General features: G+C 40.6%; 1 protein-coding gene across 1 annotated transcript in view; it reads right to left on the bottom strand.

The window, feature by feature from the left end:
• Positions 1 to 4,875: 4,875 nt before the first annotated feature.
• MTAP (methylthioadenosine phosphorylase) overlaps positions 4,876 to 24,185 on the bottom strand; it is a 38,426-nt gene continuing 19,116 nt past the window's right edge. Inside the window, exons 5-8 of the mRNA XM_024738078.1 lie at positions 16,199 to 16,301; positions 11,695 to 11,934; positions 7,870 to 7,992; positions 4,876 to 5,702 (exon numbers count right to left, since the gene is read on the bottom strand). Coding sequence (XP_024593846.1) covers positions 5,664 to 5,702; positions 7,870 to 7,992; positions 11,695 to 11,934; positions 16,199 to 16,301 — 505 coding nt within the window. The 3' untranslated portion in view covers positions 4,876 to 5,663. The remainder of the gene's footprint in view (positions 5,703 to 7,869; positions 7,993 to 11,694; positions 11,935 to 16,198; positions 16,302 to 24,185) is intronic.

Here is a 24,185-nt window from a genome sequence, read left to right on the forward strand (position 1 = left end):
ACCTGCCAATGCAGGGGACATGGGTTCGATTCCTGGTCTGGGAAGATCCCACATGCTGCAAATCAGCTAAGCCTGTGCACCTAGAGCCCATGCTCTGGAACAAGAGAAGCCCATGCGCCACAACAAAAACTAGCTCCCGCTCGCCACAACTAGAGAAAGCCTGTGTGCAGCAACGAAGACATAATGCAGCCAAAAATAAATAATAAATTTATTTTTTAAAAAAAGAATGAAGATGAATTGGAGGCAGTGAAAATAGATAGCTCTTCAAGAGGTTATATTTCAATGAAAGTCAAAGCATTAAGAAAAATAGTAGAATTGTGGTCAAGAAGTATTTTTTTAATAGCAGAAATAACAGCGTATTTGTGCATTGAGATGCAGTGATCCAGTAACGAGGGGCAGTTTGATTATGGAGAAAGAGGCAAGTGCCAGAGTGATGTCTTTGACTAGGTGAGAGTTACAAGACCTAGTAAGTGGATGAGCAGGGAAAAACATCTATGATAGCAGTTTTCAAAGTGTGGTCACCTGGAACTTATTAGAAAGGTAAATTATTAGGCCCTATCCCAGACCTCTTGAATCAGAAACTCTGAAGCCCTATTTTATACCTACACCACTCACAAAAATTAAATTGAAATGAATTAAAGACCTAAATGTAAGACCTGAAACCACAAACCTCCTAGAAGAAAACACAGGAAAGACATTTGTTGACATGGGTCTTGGCAATGATTTTTTGGATATGACAGTTAAAGCACAAACAACAAAATGAACAATAAACAAGTGGGACCACATCCAAGTTAAAAGCTTCTGAAAGTCAAAAGAGATGATCAACAAAATGAAACGGTAGCTTACAGAATGGCAGAAAATATTTGCAAATCATGTATCTGATAAGGGGTTAACATTCAAAATATATAAAAACCCGTACAACTGAATAGCAAATAATAATCATCATCTAACTGAAAAATTGGCAACGGACCTGAACAGACATTTTCCCAAGATATTCAGATGACAAAAAGGTACATGAAAAGGTCCTCAACATTAGGGCAGTGCAAAGCCACAATGAGATAACACATCAGGCTTGTCAGAATGGCTATCAGAAAAAAAAAAAAAAAGAGATAAGAAATGCTGGCAAGGATGTGGAGAGAAGAGAACCTTTGTGCAAGGTTGGTGGGAATGTAAATTGGTATAGCCACTATGAAAAACAGTATGGACGTTCTCAAAAAAATTAAACAAAATCACCATGTTGAAGAGATATCTGCACCCCCATGTGCATTGCAGTATTATTCATAACAGCCAAGACATGGAAACAAACTATGTACCCACTGATGGATGAATAAAGAAAATGTGGTATGTTTATAAACAGTGGAATATGGTACAGCCATAAAGAGAAGGAAATCCTGCCATTTGTAACAACACTGATGGACCTTGAGGGCATTATGGTAAGTGAAATAAGTCAGAGAAAGACAAATACTATTCATCTCATTTATATGTGGAATCTAAAATAAAACAGAACACTAAACTCATAGAAACAGATATCGGATTTGTGGTTGCCAGAGGCAGGAGGTGGAGGGTAGGGGAATTAGGTGGAGGTGGTTAAATGTACAAACTTCCAGTAATAAGTTAGTACCGGGGATGTAATGTACAATATGATGACTATAGTTAATAACGCTTTATGGTATATTTGAAAGATGCTAAGGGAGCAGATCCTAAAAGTTCCCATCACAAGGAAAAACATTTTTTTTCTGTAACTGTATGAGGTGATGGATGTTAACTAATCAGTTTGCAATATATACATATGTCATTATGCTATCTTAAACTTACAATATTTAATGTCAATTGTATCTCAATAACACTGGAAAAGAAAAAGAACTAAAGATGTTCAGGCAAAATGTCTCTTGGAAGGACAGGCTGTCATCCAATATTAGAACTGTGTTGTGTGGAAGAGATTAGATGGCTCCCTAGTAGTTCCAGAGAGGACAAATGAAAGTTACAGGTAGATTAACTTCAATTCAAAATTTAAGAAAAAGAATTCTTTCTAACCATCCCCTGTCCACCAGTGGAATGGGTTATGTTGGGAGCAGCAATCAACAAGCTCAGCAGAGGCTGGAAGATGCAAAACACAGAAAGGGGGACTGAGACACCAGTACTGAAATGTGTGCACAATTTCAAGATGGCTACAAACCTCAGATTACTATGTCCCAGACTGATGACTTCTAAAAAAGAACCTCTAGGGTGGGATCATGCAGTCTGGCTTAAGAAGCCCTCCAGGTGCTGCTAATATGTGTATTGTCAGAAAAGACAACAGAGGGGGAAAGAGCTTGGGGGAGGGTAATGGGGGTATGCCTGGAAGTTGTCTGCTGATGCTTCAGTTTTGTCAGTGAAGAGAGAACTGAAGTCACTCGCTGAAAGTGAAGACAGGAGGAGGTGTATGAAGAGCTGATGGAGGTTTTATGTAGGAAAAATAGGATCAGATTTTCACTTACGCAGATATTCACTGATCTTGTGCTAAGTACAAGGAACAAAGGATCCCATAATAAGTAAAAAAGATGTTTCCTGCTTTTATGGAGGCTTATCAGTAGTGAGAGAGGTTAGTCCAGAACTGAACAGCCCTTTAAATATTTGAAATGCTCACATAAGATTTTCTCTTAAATAGTTAGACATATTCAGTCCCTTTAACCATTATGTACGTGGCATGGTCTTCCCAGTTCCCATACGCTTCTTTCGGTGCTTTTCAGGTGGTCAGAGTGCCCCTGAAAGTGTTGTGCCCAGAAGTAGACACACTGTCCCGGACATGACCTCGCAGAATTCAATGTCAGGTTAAAGAGGTTATTTTATATAAACTGCTATAGAGCAAGGCCTCCCCTATTCTCCATGCCTCAAAATGAATAAACCAAGAGTAGATAAGATGCCTATGGTAAAAAGTCCAAAGAGTACAGAAAGGTACGAGGTAGACAGTAGGTCCCTTGGCTTGTACCTCAGAGGTTATCACTCAGCTTCTTTCCAGAAACTCTGTGGACATAAAGCATAAATATGCTATCCACACACCCACACAAACTGCATTATTTTACTTTACATATTTCTCTGGTTTCCACTTTTATCACCGACATTGTTTTCTACTGGCACATAAAGATGTTATTTATTTGAATTAATGTACCTTATTTAGACCCCGGATGCACTGAGGCTAATTTGCGAAGTATTTTCAGGTCTCAAATGTAAGCCTGCTGTTCCAGCCTTCTCCACTCTTTTTGGTTAACACTGAATATGAACTGTTCTGGTTATCTAATTGTCAAAATCATGAACAACAATGCAGAACAAAAATAAGCAGCTCACAATGCCAATACACATTTCTAAATAGATGCAGATGTACTAATTAGTAACTCAGCACTCTTCCAAGGGGCTAAGTCACTAAGCTAGAACTTTTCCATTATGCCCATAATCCACTGGGGAAACTTCGAAATGCTCAAAACTGATCACAGTGTTCACTTATTTTTGTAGCTAAGAAAAGGAGTGAAGAATCATAGAAGTGGAAGTGTTCTGGGAAGAAATGGTCAGCAAAGTCCTCAAGAATGAGGTAGGAGGAAAATTATATTATTGGCTTTGTTTAAGGAGTGAATGATGGGTAACAAAACAAGAGTACCATGTACTCCATTTGAGAAGTCTAAAAATGAGGCTGCAAGAAAAGGCTACTGGATCGAGAAAAGAACTTCTTTAACTTGGGAAGCACTGTACTTTGGGAAGGCAACAAGAAAAATGCCCACATTTTGGCCTTGACATCCTCAGACACCTACCAAAAATGAAGGAAAATAAGGCATAGCATATATTACAGGGTAGTGAAAACAATCATGGGGTATAGAGCCAGAGAACCTTAGGTTCAGACCCATCAGTTCCTCTGTGGCTCCCTCATATGCAGAGTTGAAACCACTGCATCTGAGAATCCAAGAGCCATACTCACATGTAACCCAGACAGCTTAGTATTAATGCTGAAGGGTGGGTAACTAGTTTATTGTTTACAATTAGCAGCTTATTATCTTGAAGACAGTTTCTTAGACACAAACACATTCATTCTACAATCTCTTTAAACAGACGAGATACATCACTAAAGGACCCAGTAACAGACCACAGTGAGAAGGAGTAATTTTGAGGGAAGTATGATCTCCCTGTGATAAGAAAACAAACCACATTCCTAAAAAATTGACAATAAAAAATAATAAGAAGCTTCCATTTTCTTTATTAAAAAACAAAAATCACCAACTCATGGAAAATAATTCATCAAATCATAAAAAGGAGTAGAAACAAAAAATCAAATGTCAATTTAAAGAATATCTGACACACTATAATGTGTGTATACAGTCTCTTAAATAATTTAAGATTAGCTCCATATTAAACACCCAGCTTTTCTCACATTGTTGCAAACCCAAGTATTGTTCTGACTATACAGTCATTAATTATCTTTTTTAACAAAAATAAAGACTGAACTCAAACAGAACTCCTCTTAGTATTGCCATTTTAACTTTTGCTGCATTACCAGAAAGTGTGTTTTCAAGAACTGGATCTTTCTAAGCCCATTTTTATTTTATTTTTTTTAGTTTTTATTTTATTTATTTATTTTTTTTGCGGTACGCGGGCCTCTCACTGTTGTGGCCTCTCCCATTGCGGAGCACAGGCTCCGGACGCGCAGGCTCAGTGGCCATGGCTCACGGGCCCAGCCGCTCCGCGGCATGTGGGATCTTCCCGGACCGAGGCACGAACCCGTGTCCCCTGCATCAGCAGGCAGACTCTCAACCACTGTGCCACCAGGGAAGCCCCCATTTTTATTTTTAAAACTTCACTATTTGATTATATTCATTGTAGAAAAATGTGAAGATATGGAAAAATATAAAGAAAATTAAAAATTTATCCAGTATCCCTCCCCCCAAATATAATAAAAGAGTATATATCTTTCTATTCTTTGTACATATTTAAAACAAAATTAGTACTGTAAAATGCTTATATATCCCCATTTCATATTATACAGCAACAATTTCCTTAGTACGTTAAATATTATGTGAAACCATGATGTTCAGCTGGCTGCTTCACAATCTAATTAGAGCTTAACCATGATTACCTCCAGTTGTTGGATATTCAGAGTGTTTTGAATATCTGCTATTAAAACTATGTTCTACATCCTTCTTTATACATAATTATTTGTATGTATCTCTGATAATTTCTTAAAGATAAATTCCTAGGAGTAAAGTAACCAGTACAAAGGGTATTTTTTAAGCCTTGTGACACATTTTACCAAAATGCCCTCCAAAAAGATTATACCAATTCACAGTCACATCAATACATAGTCTAAGAGCTATTTCTTTACATTCCTTGGCAACATAGGAATGTTACTGCTTACCTTTACTGTTACAAATTTGGGGGAATGGTGAAAGGTGTCTTCTTTTTTTCTAATGTGTAAATATTTCCCCACGTTTTCTGGTTATTTGCTTTCCTTCTGTTATTTGAAGCAGTCCAAGTCTTTTAGAAGGCATCTCTGATGTGAGCAATGTCTTGTCTTATCACTTGTTCTTCCTTAGGGGGCAAGGGCACAGAAGCTGCATATCTCTTCTGTGTTTTCTCAAGCAGGAATTCCCCAAATGATTGGAGTTAGAAGGTTACCTTGTCTTCTGGGCAGCCATGCTATTTTAATGTCTTGGTAACATAACAGAAAACTGGGCCATTTTCTGAAAGAAAGCAGGCACAAATTATGGGACTTTGAGTGTAACTCCTAACTTTTAGCTCTTCATTCTTCTTTCATGTAAGGTGACGTTCAGAATGTTTATCTCAGAGGACTGTTCTGATTCTCACTTATCTCCATCCGCCTTCACATCCACTAGGACATATTTTATACACCAACCTCTAGCCTGGATTGTTGTTTATGCAACCTCCATCATTTGCCTTATTCCACTGAAAAACGTCATTGAAATTTCTACGTTAGTATCACCAAATAGAATCGGAGCTTCTTCATTACAGCGTCTTACATATCTTGACATATAGTGGGTGCTCACTAAGTGTAGTGAATTAATGATACACACTTCAGTGCTGAGAGAGCTGAAAATACTGCCCTGGAATAAGGGATTATTAGTATGGTGTTCCTTAATGCTATAGAATGGAGGCCATGATTCTTAATTTGTCTAGAGCAGCAATTCTTCATTTTCTCTTTTCTACACATATTGACCCTCTTAAAAAATACATACATACAGAAACACACAATTTTACACACACTTTCAGAAGCGTCACAGAAAGAACACCAATTTCTACTATCCATACATCTTTACTTAAAAATGCAGCTGAAATAATAAATTTATTGCTTGACAAATTATCTTTAAGTTCAAGGGACTATGGTCAAAATGGGGTCAGAAACCTAAAAAAAAAAAAAAACGAAAAAAAACAAACCCAAAACACACCATCCCATCTTGCAGGTTATACCCTCAGCAGCAGCAAAAGTAGAGTCACATTTCCTGCCAATCAACAGTGTGTTTATTTAGACAAGCCAAAGTCATGCTGCTCTATCACATTACACTCATTATGTTTAGCTAAATGTAACTGTTTCTAGTTTAAAGTGACATTCTCCAATTCTTAGAATTTGTTTTCTGTTCCCCTTTTCTTTATCCTTATAATAAGGGCTGCCTGTATTTCAATTATGATGAAATACTTCATGGGGGGAAGGGCCTAACATTTACTCATTAAAGAACATTTATCTCCTGGGTATATAGGCTGAAACCAATGGATGTGTTTCCTGCTCCTTATGGATTTAAAGTCTAGTAGGGAAGACAGATTACAAATGTCAATATTCCTGACTCTGCCAGTCCTCAAGGCTGAGAGGCATATTATTACAGTGGTGTGCTGGAGCCTGCTTGTACCAGCTTGTAAAAACCTGATTATGTACATCACTTCCCAGCTTACCAGTGGCTTCATGTTAGTAGCTTGAAGTTGGCCGTGCAAGAGCATTTATACCACAGCAATCAGCAAACACTACAAATCTTGGCACCTCCATGCCCAGCAATTGGCAATCATTTACTACCACATAGTGTCCTTGTCACACTAAAACAGTGGCTCTCATTCCAGGGCTCCTCGGTAGTAATTCAGGTAGAGAGGGCTTTTATCAACTTTTCGAATCCTCTCTCAACTACTTTTCTTAAGACCTAAAAGTACAGATGTGTTCTAGGAGACCTTAGGATATACTGGCTACTAGGTGAATGTAACATCTGATCAATTTCAGGCAACTCCTTATCCAAGGTGGTTAATCAAGAGAGTCTCAAGATGTCCAGATAAAAACCACACATCTCTGAGCTCAGCAGTCAGTTCAAATTATATTCTGGGAATTAATACTAGAATTGAAGAGCTACCAATCTGCAACCCATCACTTGTTTATCATTAATTACTATCTTAGTTTGACGCAGCATTAACTGTTAAGTAGACATTCCCTGGCACCATTTCAGTATTGCTGTTGTCAGCGTTTTGGCTTTAAAGGCTGCCAACACTTTGCATGGATCTGCCAAAGAGAAAACAGCCTTGTCTGCAGTGTAATCCATGTACAGAGCAAATATTACCAATCTTCTGAAGTAAAACTTAGGGATATACTGCAAAGCAGGACAATGTTAAGAACCTGGTAGACTACATAATAAAACTCTCCCCACCTTAACTTCCAGTGCTCTTGCATTACCAGCCAAAATGTATATCTATTCCATTTATGGTTAGTAGTAGTAAATAGCATGAAAACTTGTAGAAAACATCTAGTCTAGTATAAAATACATAAGAAGATGGACCAAGGGTGAAATGCAAATGAAGAGAAAAAGGCAGCTGAGGGTCTATGGAAGTGTCTGCTTACAGATGGCTGAGGATACTTACCCTAATGTTATGGAGGGTTTCTGACCATTCCATGGATCCTATCTGAGGTATGGTAGTGAGAAGTAAACTTTTGGCTTTATTGGCATTTTCTTTCAGGGTCTTTAAGACCCGGTCCACAGAAACCTAGAGAAACAACAACACGGGATGTTAACAGCAATTTAAAATTCCACTGCTTTTCACAGAACATTTTCTTGAGTTCCTACCTGATCTGTTAAAGTCAGTTTACCCCATTTTCAATCCCCTGAGCGCAAGCTCTGCATGTATCAGGGAGAGCTCTTGGAGAAACCCAATGACATCTCTGAAAAGCACTACTGGTTTTCAGTATGGCATCCAAGAAAGTTTCTCAGATATATAATGTGTTAGCATGGCCTAAAAAGATTGTGGCTCTTCTCATGTCCATAGAATGGATTCCAGTTTTAAAAACTGTTGCTATACTGGATAAATCAGAAGATAAGCACATTTCTCTTTCGAGAAGTCTTCCAGCTAATAAAGAAAAATGATGGAATCAAAGCATCAACCATTTTACAGTCCCAGTGAATTAATGGATGGGCTGTTAACATCACAGAAAACCCAAACCAAACAAAGAAACAGTCCACTTTAATGAGCTTCCTTGTGGATTATGATGACCGAATATGATCAAATCTCTAGATCCTACTGCAAATTTACAGAAAATAACAGAGCACTGAGAAATTGGATAAACCACCCTAAGGAGATGATATCACCAATTCGGATGGTGGGAAACTCTACAGGACAAATGACCTGGTTTCTTGAAAAAATACCTGGAAGAAAAAAATCACTTATGCTATTTGAGATAACTAGAAAATCGAACTTTGCCTGGATGTATTAAGCAATTATTGTTGGAATGCGATAACGGTAATGTGGTTATGTTAAATGTTTCCTAAAATGTTTATGGATAAAATTATGGATCAGAGTATAGATGAAATATGATTGGCCTTAAGTTGTTATGTTTATGATTGAAGCTGGATGTTGGATTCTTGGACGTTCATTACCATTGTCTGTTTCTGAGTAAAGTTGTTTCATAAGAAAGCTGAAAAAAGTTAAGTGTAAAACAGATGATCAGAAAGAGTACTTGTCATGTTTCACTATGCTTAGAAGAAACCCAAGATTCAGGGGCAGGGCACAATGATTACACCTTTCTGTTTCCTGAAGTATCAAGTCCAGACCCCTCCCACAACATTGAGATGTGTTTAGAACAAAATGATGAGCACTGTAGCAGAGGGGAGTCCCATCACTGTGCGAGGGGATCACAGCACAAGGTGGTGACCAGCTAGCTGGGTGCCTGGCCAGCTATGAATCTTCAAATGCAGGGTCATGAAGCATCCAAGAGATTTACCTTGTATTTTACTCTTTTCCTCACACTTTGTGACTAATATAGATTCTGATCTCCTTTTTCTCTTTGTTTCTGCTGTTGTTCTTCACCCAAAATGTCCTTTCTACTAACTTCCTCACAATAAATTCTAACCTTCTGTTCAACATCCAGCTTAAATCTCAGAGAAGTTTTCTTCAGAAACTATCCCCCTCCCCCATTCCATCACACCTACCATCTGATGACCACCCTCTCAGGAGCCAGCACTATACTAGATGCTCTACACTTATCATATGGCTTAATTCTCCTAATAATCTAATCTCCTAATAAATCTCCTAATAATCTGCAAGGTCAGAAATGTAACTACACAACCCCCACCCATGCGAACAGGTTAAATAACTCAAACCAGTATTACAAGTAAAAAGAACAACAGGAATTTGAAGAAGGGTTTAGGCAACTCTAAAACCTTTTTGCCATGCCAGGCTACACATCTGGTTTAAAGCACAATGACACACATAGCTGACTGAGATGATGCCATCTTTGTCTATGTTTTCCTGGTGGCATTTAATATTATTTGCTTTCGTGCCTTACCGCTTACAAAGAGCTTAGGTTTTTGTTTTTTTTTTTTTGCTTTTAACTGAAGTAGCTCCAACTGACTGTTTTCCAAACCTCATGTGGGCTACTAAACGAAAGTACCATTCGCTCTGCATGGGGGACAAATGTTACTAGACCGAGCAGAAAGCCACAGGCAGGAAGCAATCTGCTCTTGTGGAGTGGCAGAGGCTGGAGTCTCCTATTAATTGGAAGCAGCTTCTCAACATCATGAGGCTGAGCTGTCCCTTAGGTGACCAAAGCTGCCAAGTCAGAGACTTTGTTGAGTCAGGATTTGCAAATCTCTTACATAACAAACATCCTAGTTGTCAGCAACAGTTTATTACACTGTGGAGTCAGGATAAGACATTCATGCAAAGAATCTGTGTTCATCTATGACCCAAAATCCATACCCACGGATGGACAGGCAGCTAGAATATCTTACTCCATTTTACATGAAATTGGATGGTGAAACAAGCAGCCTGAGATGGTGGTAAGGTCCCTTTGGAGAAGATGTCACCTTCCCTAAGTGTGTTCAGAACCGCCACACCAGCACTTCTTCCTTCAAAAGTTCTTGGCTGTAGTTTTATCACTTTCTCTTTTTAAAATGAGATAAATGACAAGACAAATGATCTGGTTTTTTCAAGTAAGATGCAAGGAATGAAAAGGGAGGAGAATATTACAGTAAAAGATTTAAGAAGCATATCGTTCAAATACAATGTGTGGATTATAAGGGATCCTGATTTGAACAGTTAAAAATTATAAAACGAGGGAAAATGTGACAAATCTGGACATTTAATTATATTAAGGAATTAATATCAATATTTTTTCATACAACAATGGTGTGGCTTTAAAAAATTATTTTAAAAGAGAGGCCTTTTAGAAAAATTTACTTCAAAATAATTAGGGTAGGGGAGAGAAAAGTGGGTAGGGGCATATAAATAAAACAAGATTTGACATGGCTGATAACTGTGGAAAGCTCAGTGATGGTAACTGGGGGTTCATTATACTAGACTCTACTTTTGTAGATGTTCAAAGTTTTCCACAAAGAAAATATTTGTTTTGGAAGCCTGACCTCAGTGGCCCAGTGTCCTCAAATACCAGCTGGATCTTGCTGTCTTTCCTGCCAAAAACCCTCATTGACCTCCCATCTGAAATCCTTACACAGCCTACGTGGCCCTGCCTCCCTCTTCTCCCTCCTCTCCTCTCCACTCAACTCAGGCACGGCCATCTTTCCCATCACACTTAAACCAGGAAGCCTTCCTGGATTTCAAGTATTTGGTTGGGCCAATTTGATATGTACTTCTGTACCTTATCACACTATTTCTTTATAACCCTGAGCCTTCTCACATTGGTTTGCTTGGCCTCTACCCAGCCCCACAAAACCCAGAATGTTGGCTCCTTATGGACTTGTCTGTCTGCTATCATATTATTTTACCAAGCACAGTACCCAGCCAAGGTAGGTGAGACAAACAGGAATACAGACAGACATGAATACAGAGTCCTTTTACCAGGAAGAGGTACGTAATAGTAGGGTTTTCACCCTACATAATAAACAGTAGCACAGCATACAGAACTTATAACCAAGTCTTTATCCTTAAAGTAAGGGCCAAGTCTCAATATAATTCCCAACACACCTACATGTTTACAATGTACTGTTCCCCTGTTGATCCTTGGATAAAAGTGTCTTTTTATTCTCTATGAAGATTTCTGTTCTTCCAGTGGAAACTACAGAAAAAATCTGTTAATACCTAATGACAGTGTATAAAAAGCTGACTTTAAAACCTGGTAGAATGGCACTTTCTGGAACTAATGTAATATAAACAAAGAGTTAAGACACTCTCTTACTGGCTCACACAGCACGTGGAAACCCAGGCCATACAAGTTCCAAAAAGAATTTCACTTACCACTTCCTCATGCTCCTTCCAGCAATCATAATCTGTTGCCATGGCGATACTTGCGTAGCAAATTCCAGCCTCCTTAGCAAGAATCACCTCTGGAACTGTGGTCATGTTGATAACATCCGCACCCCAGGTTTGGAACATGACACTTTCTGCCCGGGAGCTAAAACGAGGTCCCTCAATTGTGATCATTGTCCCTTTTGAGTGGCACCGGAGTCCTAGCTTCTTAGCGGTCTCTATGAGGACCTAGAATGCAAAGAACCAAACTCAAAACACATGAACATACAAACAGAAGTTCAGCTTAATTTATTTTTCCTCTGATTCTTTAAAAGACTGTTACTATAAATACCTAGTACCTGTAGGCCCTCAAAGAGAACCTAGGAAATCACAGAAGGGTGTTTCCTAGACCCTTACATAGTGCTCTGTCCTGCCCCAGCCCCTAGCTCACAGCTATAAGAGCAAACAGTGAGGTTTTTCTACACACCAGGCATTTGTTTACATGCTTTAATCTCACTTCTTAACAACTTTAAGAGACTATCATGGATTGTGAATGGGGGCTTAAGCCTGAGCTCTTAACCTCCAAGGCTACTGTAAGGTGCCTTCCTCATTCACATCTCAGAGATGTGCAGAGTGAACTGTTTTCAAGCTCCTGAGAAACTCATTCTCACTGGTCTTTTATACAAAACCTGAGGGCTTTTGTGAAAGCTTTTTGGGGGTAGAAAGTGATTTTATAATCTCTTTTGCCTATTGCCTCTCTAAAGACATACAGTAAAAAACAGAATGGGGCTGTGCTGATTTCTTCTATCCAGAGATAAACTTATCTTGGCATCCCTTTAGAGGCAAGGTCACATATGAGTTTAGAAACATTATTTAAAAGTTTGATCACTTTTTTAGTGTCTAATAACGTATGTCTAATCTAATTTCATTATTTTCTTAGCCTGTGCTTCAACATTCGTTTTTAATTAAAAAACAAAATTAGTCTTTTAAACTTAACTGTTAAAGCACTGCCAAGAATTCACTTACCCTTATGTACGTCCTAGTTTTTTCATCTGTAAAATGGGAATAATAATATTATATAACTCAGAGATACTGAGAAGTTTTTTTTTTTTTTTTTAAGAATTTATTTATTTATTTATTTATTGGCTGTTTTGGGTCTTCGTTGCTGCATGTGGGCTTTCTCTAGTTGCAGCCAGCGGGGGCTTATCTTTGTTACGGTGCGTGGGCTTCTCATTGCAGTGGCTTCTCTTGTTGCGGAGCACGGGCTCTAGGCGTGGGGGCTTCAGTAGTTGTGGCTCGCAGGCTCAGTAGTTGTGGCACACAGGCTTAGTTGCTCCGCAGCATATGGGATCTTCCCAGACCAGGGCTCGAACCTGTGTCCCCTGCACTGGCAGGCGGATTCTTAACCACTGTGCCACCAGGGAAGCCCTGCTACCGTGAATATTAAATGAGCTAAGGAATATATATAGCAAGGAATCTAAATGCTTAACTGGTCTTCTAATTATTAACACTGGCAGCTTCTACACATTTCCCAAATAATTTGTCAAGTTTCCTATGATACCATATATAAGATGGAGTGACTCAAAGTCAATAGAAGGCTCCAATCTAGGCCAAAGTCCTACCTGCACATGTCTGAACCACATAAGCAAATTAACCTATTTCCTTAAAAATAACACATTATGCTATGGCAAGACGAGAAAGAATTTTAACAAGAGCTTCGGCAACTCCAAATTTAGAACCATGACAAGCCCTAGATGACCACCTGATGCTACATCATGTTTATTTATCCTATACATGCTGAAAATAAGGTTCTGCTAAATAAAAACTTTTCCTTAAGGAGTATAGGTATAAATACACAGGCTTATTAAATCACTCTTTCCCCTGCTGTCCCCCCCCCCCACTTTCAAAATTAAGATATAACCAGCCCAGTCCTGTCTTCATTAAATGTCTTTAAAAATCCCAAATAACTGAGCTATATGTCTCAGCCAAACTTCAGAGTGCTTCTAGAGGTGTGTGAAGGAAGATCACAACTATCGCAGGCCAGTGGCAATGTGCCTTGTACGTCTTCACCATCACCCTGGGTGGTGGGTGCCACGATGGGGAGGAGGAAGTAGAGGCTTATCGGCCTGGGTGGGCCAGCCAGTGACAGACCCTGGGCCCTTGCCACCTGGGCAAGTACTCTGCACTCCCACACAAACAGATAACGCCACTGTAAGGTGCCAGAAATATAAACTACAGGCTGAGAGGTCTCTTTACTGTGTCAGGACTTTAGAAGAATGTGTTTCAGATTACCTTTCGACTAGAAGTACTATTTTTGGAATAGGTAACACTTGCACATGGTACAAAAATGTAAACAGTACAAAAGGATATTATTCTGTGACAAGTATTTCTTCTACCTGTGTATTAGTGACCCAGTTTCCCCATGGGAAACCACTGTTACCAGTTCTTCGGTCAACTTTCCAGAAACACTCTATCTGCATATAAATATTTTCATATTTATCTCTTTTATATACATATATTTCAACACAAGTGGTAAGATATAGTACAACCATAGTGTACCTTGCTTGCCACTTGACAATCTGTCATCGGTACACGAAAGGACAAAATGATGTTGAAAGTTAAAGTGATAATTACTAAGGGGCAACACCACCCACTCTTTACATTTTTTGGACAATATTTTAAAATCTCTTTTAGGGTATATAAGAATAAAGTAATACTCTGAAGGCCTTATTTTCCCATTTTCTTAAACTGCCCTCCCCAGCATTCTTTTAAAATCTTTATGTGAGGGTCCTTAGCTTGACTAGACTAATAATAGCTGAATTAATTCAGTCTCAAGGGAGGCCAAACTGCATTACTGGAAACTATCATCCAGCCACCACATTTACATGTGCTCTGCATACATCATTAGCACTTTTTCCTTACCCACCTCTACTCCTAGTACCCAAATCACTGGGCAGTACCTCTGATTTCCCACTAACATGCATATTCTCTCCCTAGTCTATTTCTTCCCAAGCTGCCCCCATTTTGAAGTGGACAAAAATGTTATTGCACACATCTACCTTCCTCTGGAGAGCAAATTTATTCTGTGGACAGATCTGTGTTTCAGACTTACATTGTTCTGATATATTCTGCTGATAACTACCCAGGAACATACACAGTTGATCCTTGAACAACATAGGTTTGAACTGTGCAGTCCACTCATACATGGATTTTTTTCCAATAAATTCATACTACAATACTATACAATCTGTGGTTCGCTGAATCCTTGGATGCAGAACTGCAGATAAGGAGGGCCAACTGTAAAGTTATACTCAGATTTTCAAGTGCATGGTAGGTCAGTGCCCCAACCCCTGTTGTTCAAGGGTCAAATGTATTCTAAACTCACACTTAAAAGTTAACCTGCCCTTTTTTTTGTTTTAAAGAAGTAAAAAAGGTGTTTTCACAGAAGTCACAGAGAATCAACATGCAGTGATATATCTGAAATGGCTCCAACGCCTGGCTTTGGATTCTAGATTTCTGAGACCAGAGTGAGGTTAAGGTGCCCTAGCTCTTAACTGTAAGGAAGTTAGTTTTACATGATTATACAAGGCTGAACATATACTACTTTCCACATTCAGGTGTTAAAATCACCTGAATGATTAACATGTTTAGGTATCTGTATCGTCTAAGTTATTTTATAAAGTAGATTTTACTAGGCAGTTTGTCTCTGACAATAACTTCTGACCTACTGGGTTGCACCTGACTTTCAAATCTTGAGTTATAAGAAAAGTACCATGGATGGACTTTTGAATTGTGGTAGCCATTTTTATTCTCTGAAAGCTAAGGCTGTGATTCCTCACTTTATATCACCATTGGCTTTTGTAGGGCTGCCCCTTTAGTCCTGAGATCTTACTATAATCCTGGAGAGGAAGCTGGACAGTAACAGCCAAACTCAGCTCAAAGGCAAATGATGCCAATCTGACAATTTACAGATTATTAATAACTTAATTCATAAAAGCAGTTAACAGTCACTGGATGTCTTATAACTAACAGGCAGCACTCAAAGCACTTTATAAGTAAATAACTCTTTTATCCCTCACAGTCCTACAAGGTACATGTTATCATCACCTTATTTTACAAACGAGGAAACCAAACCCGAGGTTTTGTTCCAAAGACACACACCAATTAAGCTGAAGAGTAAAGACCTGATCATAAGAAATCTGGTTCCAGATTGTATACTCTAGACATACTATGCTACCCTAAATTATTTTAAAAGGTATCCTGACAGCAAAATCAAAACTTAGTTAAGAAAAAAAGAAAAGTAGGTTGCAACTTTGAGTGATTCATCTTACAAATGACTGAGAGTAGGGGAGACATTATTAGCAAAGGGAAACAACTCTTCATAAAACCTTGAGTAAGCAGCAAGCTAGAGAGGGGAAGAGAGACCACATGCTTGGCCAGTTAATTCTATGTCTAGATGCCACCCCAAGCCCTCATGATTTATTCTGGTGCACCTTCCAGAAATATTACGAACCTCTCTTGTCTTAGGGCAGAACGGCTCAGCCATTGGAATATGACACACTCCTCTGGCACAGGAATGATTTCCGTCATAGAAGGTCTGAAGCCTTCTGGTAGTCCTACAAAATAAAATAAAAAAGGGTAGTTTTTAAAAAGCCACCTTCCCACCCTCTGGGGGCTGGTAATCAGTTGTATCTAGGTCGATATCTTGGTCCTCACTCCAGAATCAATAGTTCTGGATAAGCTGAAGGAAACTTTTTTTTTTTTTTGAAAAAAACAACAACAACAAGAAAAAGAGCTTCTGGATGGTATTTGGCTTTTTTGGCTCTGAGTTGGTGGCAACGTGCTTCCCAACAGGAATTAAAGTGTCTGTGGTCTGGTGGCTGTGATAGGATAACCACACTGAACTGTAGATGCAACTCAACTGCGGGCTCAGGAGGCCAGGTAAAACACTTAAGAAGTCAATATGAAAATTTTCCATCATCTCAGATGTAGAGGATTGTATAGTGAACCCCATATATATCACTTAGATTCAACAGTTTCCTAAATTTTGTCAAACTTGCTTCATCTGTTGCAAATCCCAGACTTTGTCACTTCACCCCTACTTCAGAAGGACCAAAATATGTGGAGTATTTTCCACAGCAATGTCATTATCACAGCTGATAAAAATGACATCAATTCCTCAGTATCACCTAATATATAGACCATGGGCAAATTTCCCTGGTGTCCTCAAAAAAAAAAAAAATCTTTTTTTAAACCGTTGCTTGATTAGTTTCATGTTCAAACACTGTCCAAACTTTGCATTTGATTGCCCTGTCACTAAATTGAGAGTAATTCCTGCCCTCTGCCCTCAACCTTATTTTTTCATGCCTTTGACCCACTGAAGAAAGCAGCCATTCATCCAGCTCCACATTTCAGAATCATTTGTCTCTTTGCTCCCTTACTTAAGCTTATGCGTCTACCCGCCAGAATTAGTTCTAAAGTCTCATGAAAGTTCTAAAGTTAACTTTCTGATAAAACATTTTTGAATCTGTAGGAGAGAGGGTAAAATTAAGCCAGTGGCAAGTCACCCAGCAACTTCTCTCTCAACGTTTTCAGAATAAAGCACTTCCTATATCCATTATATTGTTCTAAACTTGAACTCATGAGTAATATAGAAAAGAAAGTCCTCATTTCCCTAGAGAGGGGAGAGCAGGGGAGGGACACGGCAAGGGAAAACCAACAGCTGAAGGCAAATCACTTCATTTCTGCTTCCGGGGGTGGGAGGGTAGGCAACGGCATGGAGAAATATTCTGGTTCAGTTTACACAGCTGGCATGTCCACCTATCAAAGTTAACCTGTTACTTCCTCCCCATCACATATTAAACAGTGACACTAGCTGGCACCAAAGCCACCTTGCTCAGAGATCAGGCCTCAGAGATTGGGAGGAATGAAAACCCAGTCTGTTCTCCTCTCAACCCCTTATCGTATACGGGTCTTAAGGGAAAGGCTAAGTTAACCCCAAAGCAATGTCAGATGGCATTGAAGAACAGGTCAAATGACTCTTCCAGCCTATATAAACAGAGGCTTTTCTCTTTTTGTAAAACTGACTAATAAAATGGTTCCACATATTCCAGCTTTGGCTTGGTTTCAGCCTTCACTGAGTCAAGTATTAGCAAAAATCCTACTTACAACCATGATTAAGTGTGAAAACAGGGCCACAAAACCCTTCAGTGGCTATACCCCAATAGATACCTATGCAGTAACACCCCCATCTTATCTATCTCTGTCCCTCTCTATCTCCATCCCTTCTTTGCCTAATTACTCCTCTCTCTGTTTTGAACATTTACCTTAAGACATAATATGTATGAGTTATTCCTTATGTTATGCTATATACATGTGATACTAACTGCCTACAGTTTTAATTCCCTCTCAACTGGAACATTTTACATTTTTCTCTTTAAACAAAGCTCCTTAACTCCCACCTCTAAGGCTTATAGCAAACCACCATATCTTCTTGATTCTTCATTTCCCAATTACAAAATGTAGTGTTCATCCACCCATTTATAAGAGTGTTATAAGGATTAAGTGAGCCCTGATGCCTAGATATCCCACAGCAGCTCAGAACTGAGGTCTGGGCTAGAGACTGAATTGGGAGTCAGCACCAAGGAGAAGCTGTAGCTGAGAATGGGGTCTCAGAGCACCCAACCTTGCAGGAGGGGTAGCCCCGAGGAAGAAATAGGGACTTTAATACCAGTATTTCTAATAGGTTCAGGGTTATGCTGTTAAGATCCCAGGAGGGAAAGTGCCAATAAGAAACATCTCTTCACACAGACTGCCCACCTACTTGTGGTGTTCTGCATAACTCAAACAGTGACATATTCAAGGAAAAGTAATGATCTAATTTTAAATCACTATAAGTACTCCTATGCTGCATAAAATAATGAGGCATGATTATGCTGAATGAAATTCAGACCAAGAGCAATGGGGTTTGCAATCACAAGTGAAGTGACTGAAGGACACCACCCAAGTGAAATTCTAGAATGAAAATATATGTGATTTTAAGATCTCCTGTCCTCCCCCTGAGAGCTTTTAAGGAGAAGTGAGAGCTTCTGTAATGTAGCAAGAAGCAAAGGACGTCCCACACGGTGGGGACTGTTACCTCATTGAGCCTGTGTTAAAGGGGGTTCCTGCCTGTTCACTCCCAATTTCCAGTCAAAAGAGCTCTTCTATAAACAAAACAGCAGTCTACTCTCAAGTGGAGTTTTCTGACGGATATGGAGAAAATATAGAAAATGTAGTTTTGTACCTGGATTTCAATCCTGTTACTGATTTTTCGTGTGGCCTTGAGCAAATTACTTAACCTCCCTGAATTCTTTCTTCATAAGGTATTTAGCAACATCCACTTACACCCTTGTTTAAAACAGGGCCGCAAAAAACCTCCGGTAGCTACATCCCAATAGGGTGATGCAATAACTCCTCCATTTATATGTCAAATGTGCGTTTGGGGATAAACAGTAATTGTTGCAAAGTGCTACTACTATTGCCCTGAGGATCAATGAGGGAACAGATGCAGCATCCGGCCCACAGTATTCACCCAGGTCACATTACCGATGGACACAGGCTTAGCAGAAGCAAGCACATGGAGGAGCTCATCAATGGAAGACACTTGCAGATTTTTCTTGAGGGCAGAAACTAGGTGTGCAGCCGTGCCTAGGTGAGCACCTTTCCCTGATAAAGGGGGCCCTTAATGAGATCTCTTCTTCCTCCCATCAAGAGATAGAACTGGAATCTCTTCCTGGGCCACAGGAAAAAAATTAGCCTTAGACAACGTCCGACTGGCTGGATCCATTGGGAAGCTGTGTTTTAGGCTGTGGGTGAGAAGAACAGGAAGGATCACACACCTTCCAGAAGCAACCTAGACCAAGGATGAGAGTTTAGGGGTGGCGGCTCTGTCCTACCAAGCTATGAAAGTGGCATGTGGCAGCAAACAAGATAATGCCCCCCTACACCCCTGAATATCCACACCCTAATGCCCAGAACATATGAATATGTTACCTTACATGGCAGAGGGGAACAGAGGTTGCAGGTGGAATTAAGACTGCTAACCAGCTGGACTTAGAAAGATTATCCTGGATTAACCAGGTAGGCCCAGTATAATCACAGGAGTCCTGACATGTGGAAGAAGGCAGAAGGGTCAATACTAGTGATGAAAACGACTTGACCCGCCATTGCTGGCTTTGAAGATGGAAGGGGGCCAGGAGCCAAGGAATGAAAGTGGCAAAGAGCAGGGAAAGGGATTCTCCCGAGCCTCCAGAAAGGAATGCAGCCCTTGATTTTAGCCTACTGAGACCCATGTTAGACTCCTAACCTGCAGAACTAGATAATAAATTTGTGTTGTTTAAGCCACTAAGTTTGTGGTAACTTGTTACAGCAGCAATAGGAAGCTAATACATGTGCTCATATGGTTTAACACAGTTTTAACACAATGCAACTCTGCCCCTAACTCTTGCTTCAATTGCTGAAGCCTCCTAGCGAGGCAAAGGGACTGCTAATTTCACCCCCCTCTCCACCATCAGCCTGGGATATATATCCACTGGAAGTAGACTTCAGGGACTGCCCAACTGACTGGCTTTACTGCTCCCTGGCTGGTTGTGTGCCTCCAGGAGAGAGTCACTCTGACCTGTGTTCACCTTATCAGTCTTCTCATATTTTAAATGGGGAAGTATGAAGGGTAAATACTGTGTGAAGACTGAATAAGAACACATGAAGCAAGTGCTCAGCCCGAGTAACTACTGCTGGTAGAAAATCTGCTTCTGTACTTCTCGTCTGCCAACTTCAGAGCAGACGTACTCGGGTCTCAAGTCAAGGGTACCCCCAAAACGGGGATATGTGATGAGAAAAGTTAGCAAAACAAACAACAAACTGCGTATGGAAGAGTGAAGAAGACAAAATGATGTTGTGTACTGGCAAGAGAAATGAGTTCAAGGCCATCAGGGAGAGAATACTGGGCACTTTCAGACACAGTGGGGGAACAAAGCCCAGAGAAAGACTGACCAGTAGGTTCTTTCTGGATCAAGATCCTTGAACTGGCACAAAGACAGCCATTTGTTAATAGTTTTCCTTTGAGGAAATGCTGAGTTGCAAACAAGATGAGGAAAAACACTTTTCCCACAGCAGAAGCAAACACACCTGCACACTTCCAAGGTGGTTCTGGAGCACAGCACATGTCCACGAGCCTCAGCACACAGGAACACGAGGCGGTTAATTTACTGGCAAAGCGAGGCCAAGGGCTGCTCATATGCAGCTTGGTTTCGGGGAAATGATTCTACCCATATCACTTAAAGTCTACCCAAACAGTCTATCTCATGAGTGCCCCTAAGTGAAAAATGCATCGTTTGGTGCATTTACTCTTAGCACTGCAAGCTGCAAAAGGGGAAGGCTGGTTGGAAAGGCATGCATATTGAAAACTTTAGTAATGTGTCAGATGGCCTTCTATTACGATTCTAACCATCTCTACCAGTAATAGGTATGTGCGTTAATTATCCAGGGCCTGACAGCATCTCACAGATGGGAAGAACTTAATATTTTTCTTTCCCTTCATAATTATCCAGAAATAACTTGACTTCATGTTCAAAAGACCAGAGATGACCAGATAATAAACATTAATACTTCACTGGGGAAAGGGAAATGAGCAGGGATGCAAAGTACAAAAGCAGTGAAGAAACCACCACAAAGGGGACAAGATAGTTTTAAGTACACATCAAAGATCATTACCATCAATGACAAAAGGAACTAGGAAAAAATTACATCAAATTACAGGAAGAGCTGAATAGCTGAGGTCTTCTACCCAGGGACAGCCCTTCTCTGGACTGTGCTGCTCATTCAGAAGTCTGCATATGAGCTGATGCTCAGTAACAGATTCCGGGGCAAGCCCTCCCAGAGGGTAGCAGTTGTTTGAGCTTGGTTTCCAGCACTCCTGTGACTGTGTCTTCCTTCCTGTTATATTTTCTGGGAGTAGTATGGCAACCAGCTTTGAGGGGAGTCAAGCTGGGAGAAGTAAAAATGTTAAGAACTAACCCAGATGAGGGCAGTGGTGACAGATGACAGGGTGGATTCAAGGCACACATGGGCACGACTTAGAGACCGACTGGATGTAGGGGTGACAGATCCACAGCAGCGATCACCCGGTAGATGGCAGTGCGATGGTATTACCAACTTAGCAACTTACCAAGTGGAGAAGAGGGAGCTCGAGACGGGGGAAGGTGTGGGGTTAGAAGACAACCAAGGGGGAAAATTAATGAAGTGTGAATTACAAAGTGTGAGGTGTCTTTGGGACCTTGTCCTGTATCTAGGAGCCAGTGTGGATCTCAAGGTGGAGGCCAGAGCTGGAAGTCCATGTGTCAGGAGTGGTTGAGGTCATAGGGTTTGCAGATGAACCTAATTCAAACCCCACAGGTCCCACTTATTAGCAAATGACCAATATTTCTGAGCTTAAGTTTCCTCAATTTAAACTGAGGAAACGACCCATATATGTGGTAAATAGGGTTAATTGATTTGTGGTACTTGGTAGGAACTCAAACATTGGGAGCTTACAGCATTTTTTAAATAACAGTAAGGATATAAGGTGAGAAGGTAGTTTGCAGAACAGAGTTAACCTCACACAGGGAACAGTTGCTCCCACTTCAAGGACAGCAGCAAGGTGACAAAGAAGAACAGGGATGCAAGTAACTGGCGAAAGGGAGGGTGAAGGAAGATGGCGAGTTTGTGCCTAATACCATCTGTTTTCTTGTAAAGAGGCAATGTTCTCAACCAAGAGCGAGGGATATGGGCAGGAAGCTGTGAGAGAACAGAAAGGGTTCAAAGTAGCTGCTGACAGGAATGGGAGAAAGAGCTAAGCAAAGGCTTCCTGTATAATTCTTTATCATAAACCTCCATTTCTATTGGTAAGAACAAACCCCGTGCCCAAGAGGCTGAAAGACTGAGGAACTGACATCATTACACACCTCAACCTCTAGGCCTACCTTCCAAGGATGGCTAAGAACTTTGCACTGTAAAACCCTAGGGGAAGCCCAAGGCAGGGTTATGTCTTTGGGAGAGGGAAATAAACTGACATCATCCCTTACCCCTGTGGTTACAGCGGGACTTTCCTGATGAGTAAGTGTGCATCACCAGCCAACGCTCATCCCAACCCCCAACCTCTCCCGATTCTAGCGAGAAAATAATTCTCTTAAGAGGGTGGGCATCAGAACTCTTAGGAATCAATCCAACACCCTCATTTAGCAGATGAGGACACTAAGTGACACAGGAATTTGGGGGCAGAGCCAGGATACAATTTTGGATGTCTTCACTTCCAAGCTGGGGCTTCTTCCACCACATTCTTTTAGTTGAACCTAACCAGGGGCCTCAGGCCAGCGTGTTAACAGCATTTTGCAGAAAACACTTGGCATTAGGAATTACATCCTGCCTTTTTTTAATCTTAATTTTTTGGCCATATTTTTCTCATTGTTAAAAAAACAAAAAACAAAATCCCCCAAACACCTTAAACATTCCTGATAGAGGCCGCTATTAAAAAGAAAGAATCTTATTCTCATCCTTACAGAAGTTACCCAGCTTCACCTTGAGATATTTCTGGTAGTGACAGAAGCAGTTTAAGGGACCCTACTAGTATGCATCTTTTTTTTTTTTTTTTCGCGGTACGCGGGCCTCTCACTGTTGTGGCCTCTCTCGTTGCGGAGCCCAGGCTCCGGACACGCAGGCTCAGTGGCCATGGCTCACGGGCCCAGCCGCTCCACGGCATGTGGGATCTTCCCGGACCGGGGCACGAACCCGTGTCCCCTGCATCGGCAGGCGGACTCTCAACCACTGCGCCACCAGGGAAGCCCTTTTTTTAACTTAATGTGGGCATCTTTCCAAACACTCTGCATATCTAATTGTTCCTTTCATAAATATGGTGAGGGACTTCCCTGTTGGCACAGTGGTTAAGAATCTGCCTGCCAATGCAGGGGACATAAGTTCAATCCCTGGTCTGGAAGATCCCACACTCTGCAGAGCAGCTAAGCCCGTGCGCCACAACTACTGAAGCCTGCGCACCTAGAGCCTGTGCTCCACAACAAGAGAAGCCACCTCAATGAGAAGCCCACGCGCCGCAACAGAGAGTAGCCCCTGCTCAACACAACTAGAGAAAGCCTGTGCACAGCAACGAAGACCCAACGCAACCAAAAATAAATATATAAATAAAACTAATTCTTTAAAAATAAATAAACAAACAAATAAGGTGAGTTGAATTCCCTTCAATGATGATACTCAGGATTGATGGTGAAAGGAGAAAGGTCATATGTGGAAGTTGCTAGAATCTCCTGCCCATGTGTACCTTCCATGGCACGGAAAGTTACTAGTCTAGGGTGGAAGAGACGCCATATAATCAGTCCCCACCCCCCACAGACAAATGAATTTCTAGGAGTATCTAACAACGACTGGGTCGACAATGGAGGGTATGTGCAACAGAAGGAAAACAGGAAGAG

This window comes from Neophocaena asiaeorientalis, unplaced genomic scaffold (assembly GCF_003031525.2).
Source record: "Neophocaena asiaeorientalis asiaeorientalis breed wild unplaced genomic scaffold, Neophocaena_asiaeorientalis_V1.1 scaffold460, whole genome shotgun sequence".
Taxonomy (NCBI): Eukaryota; Metazoa; Chordata; class Mammalia; order Artiodactyla; family Phocoenidae; genus Neophocaena; species Neophocaena asiaeorientalis.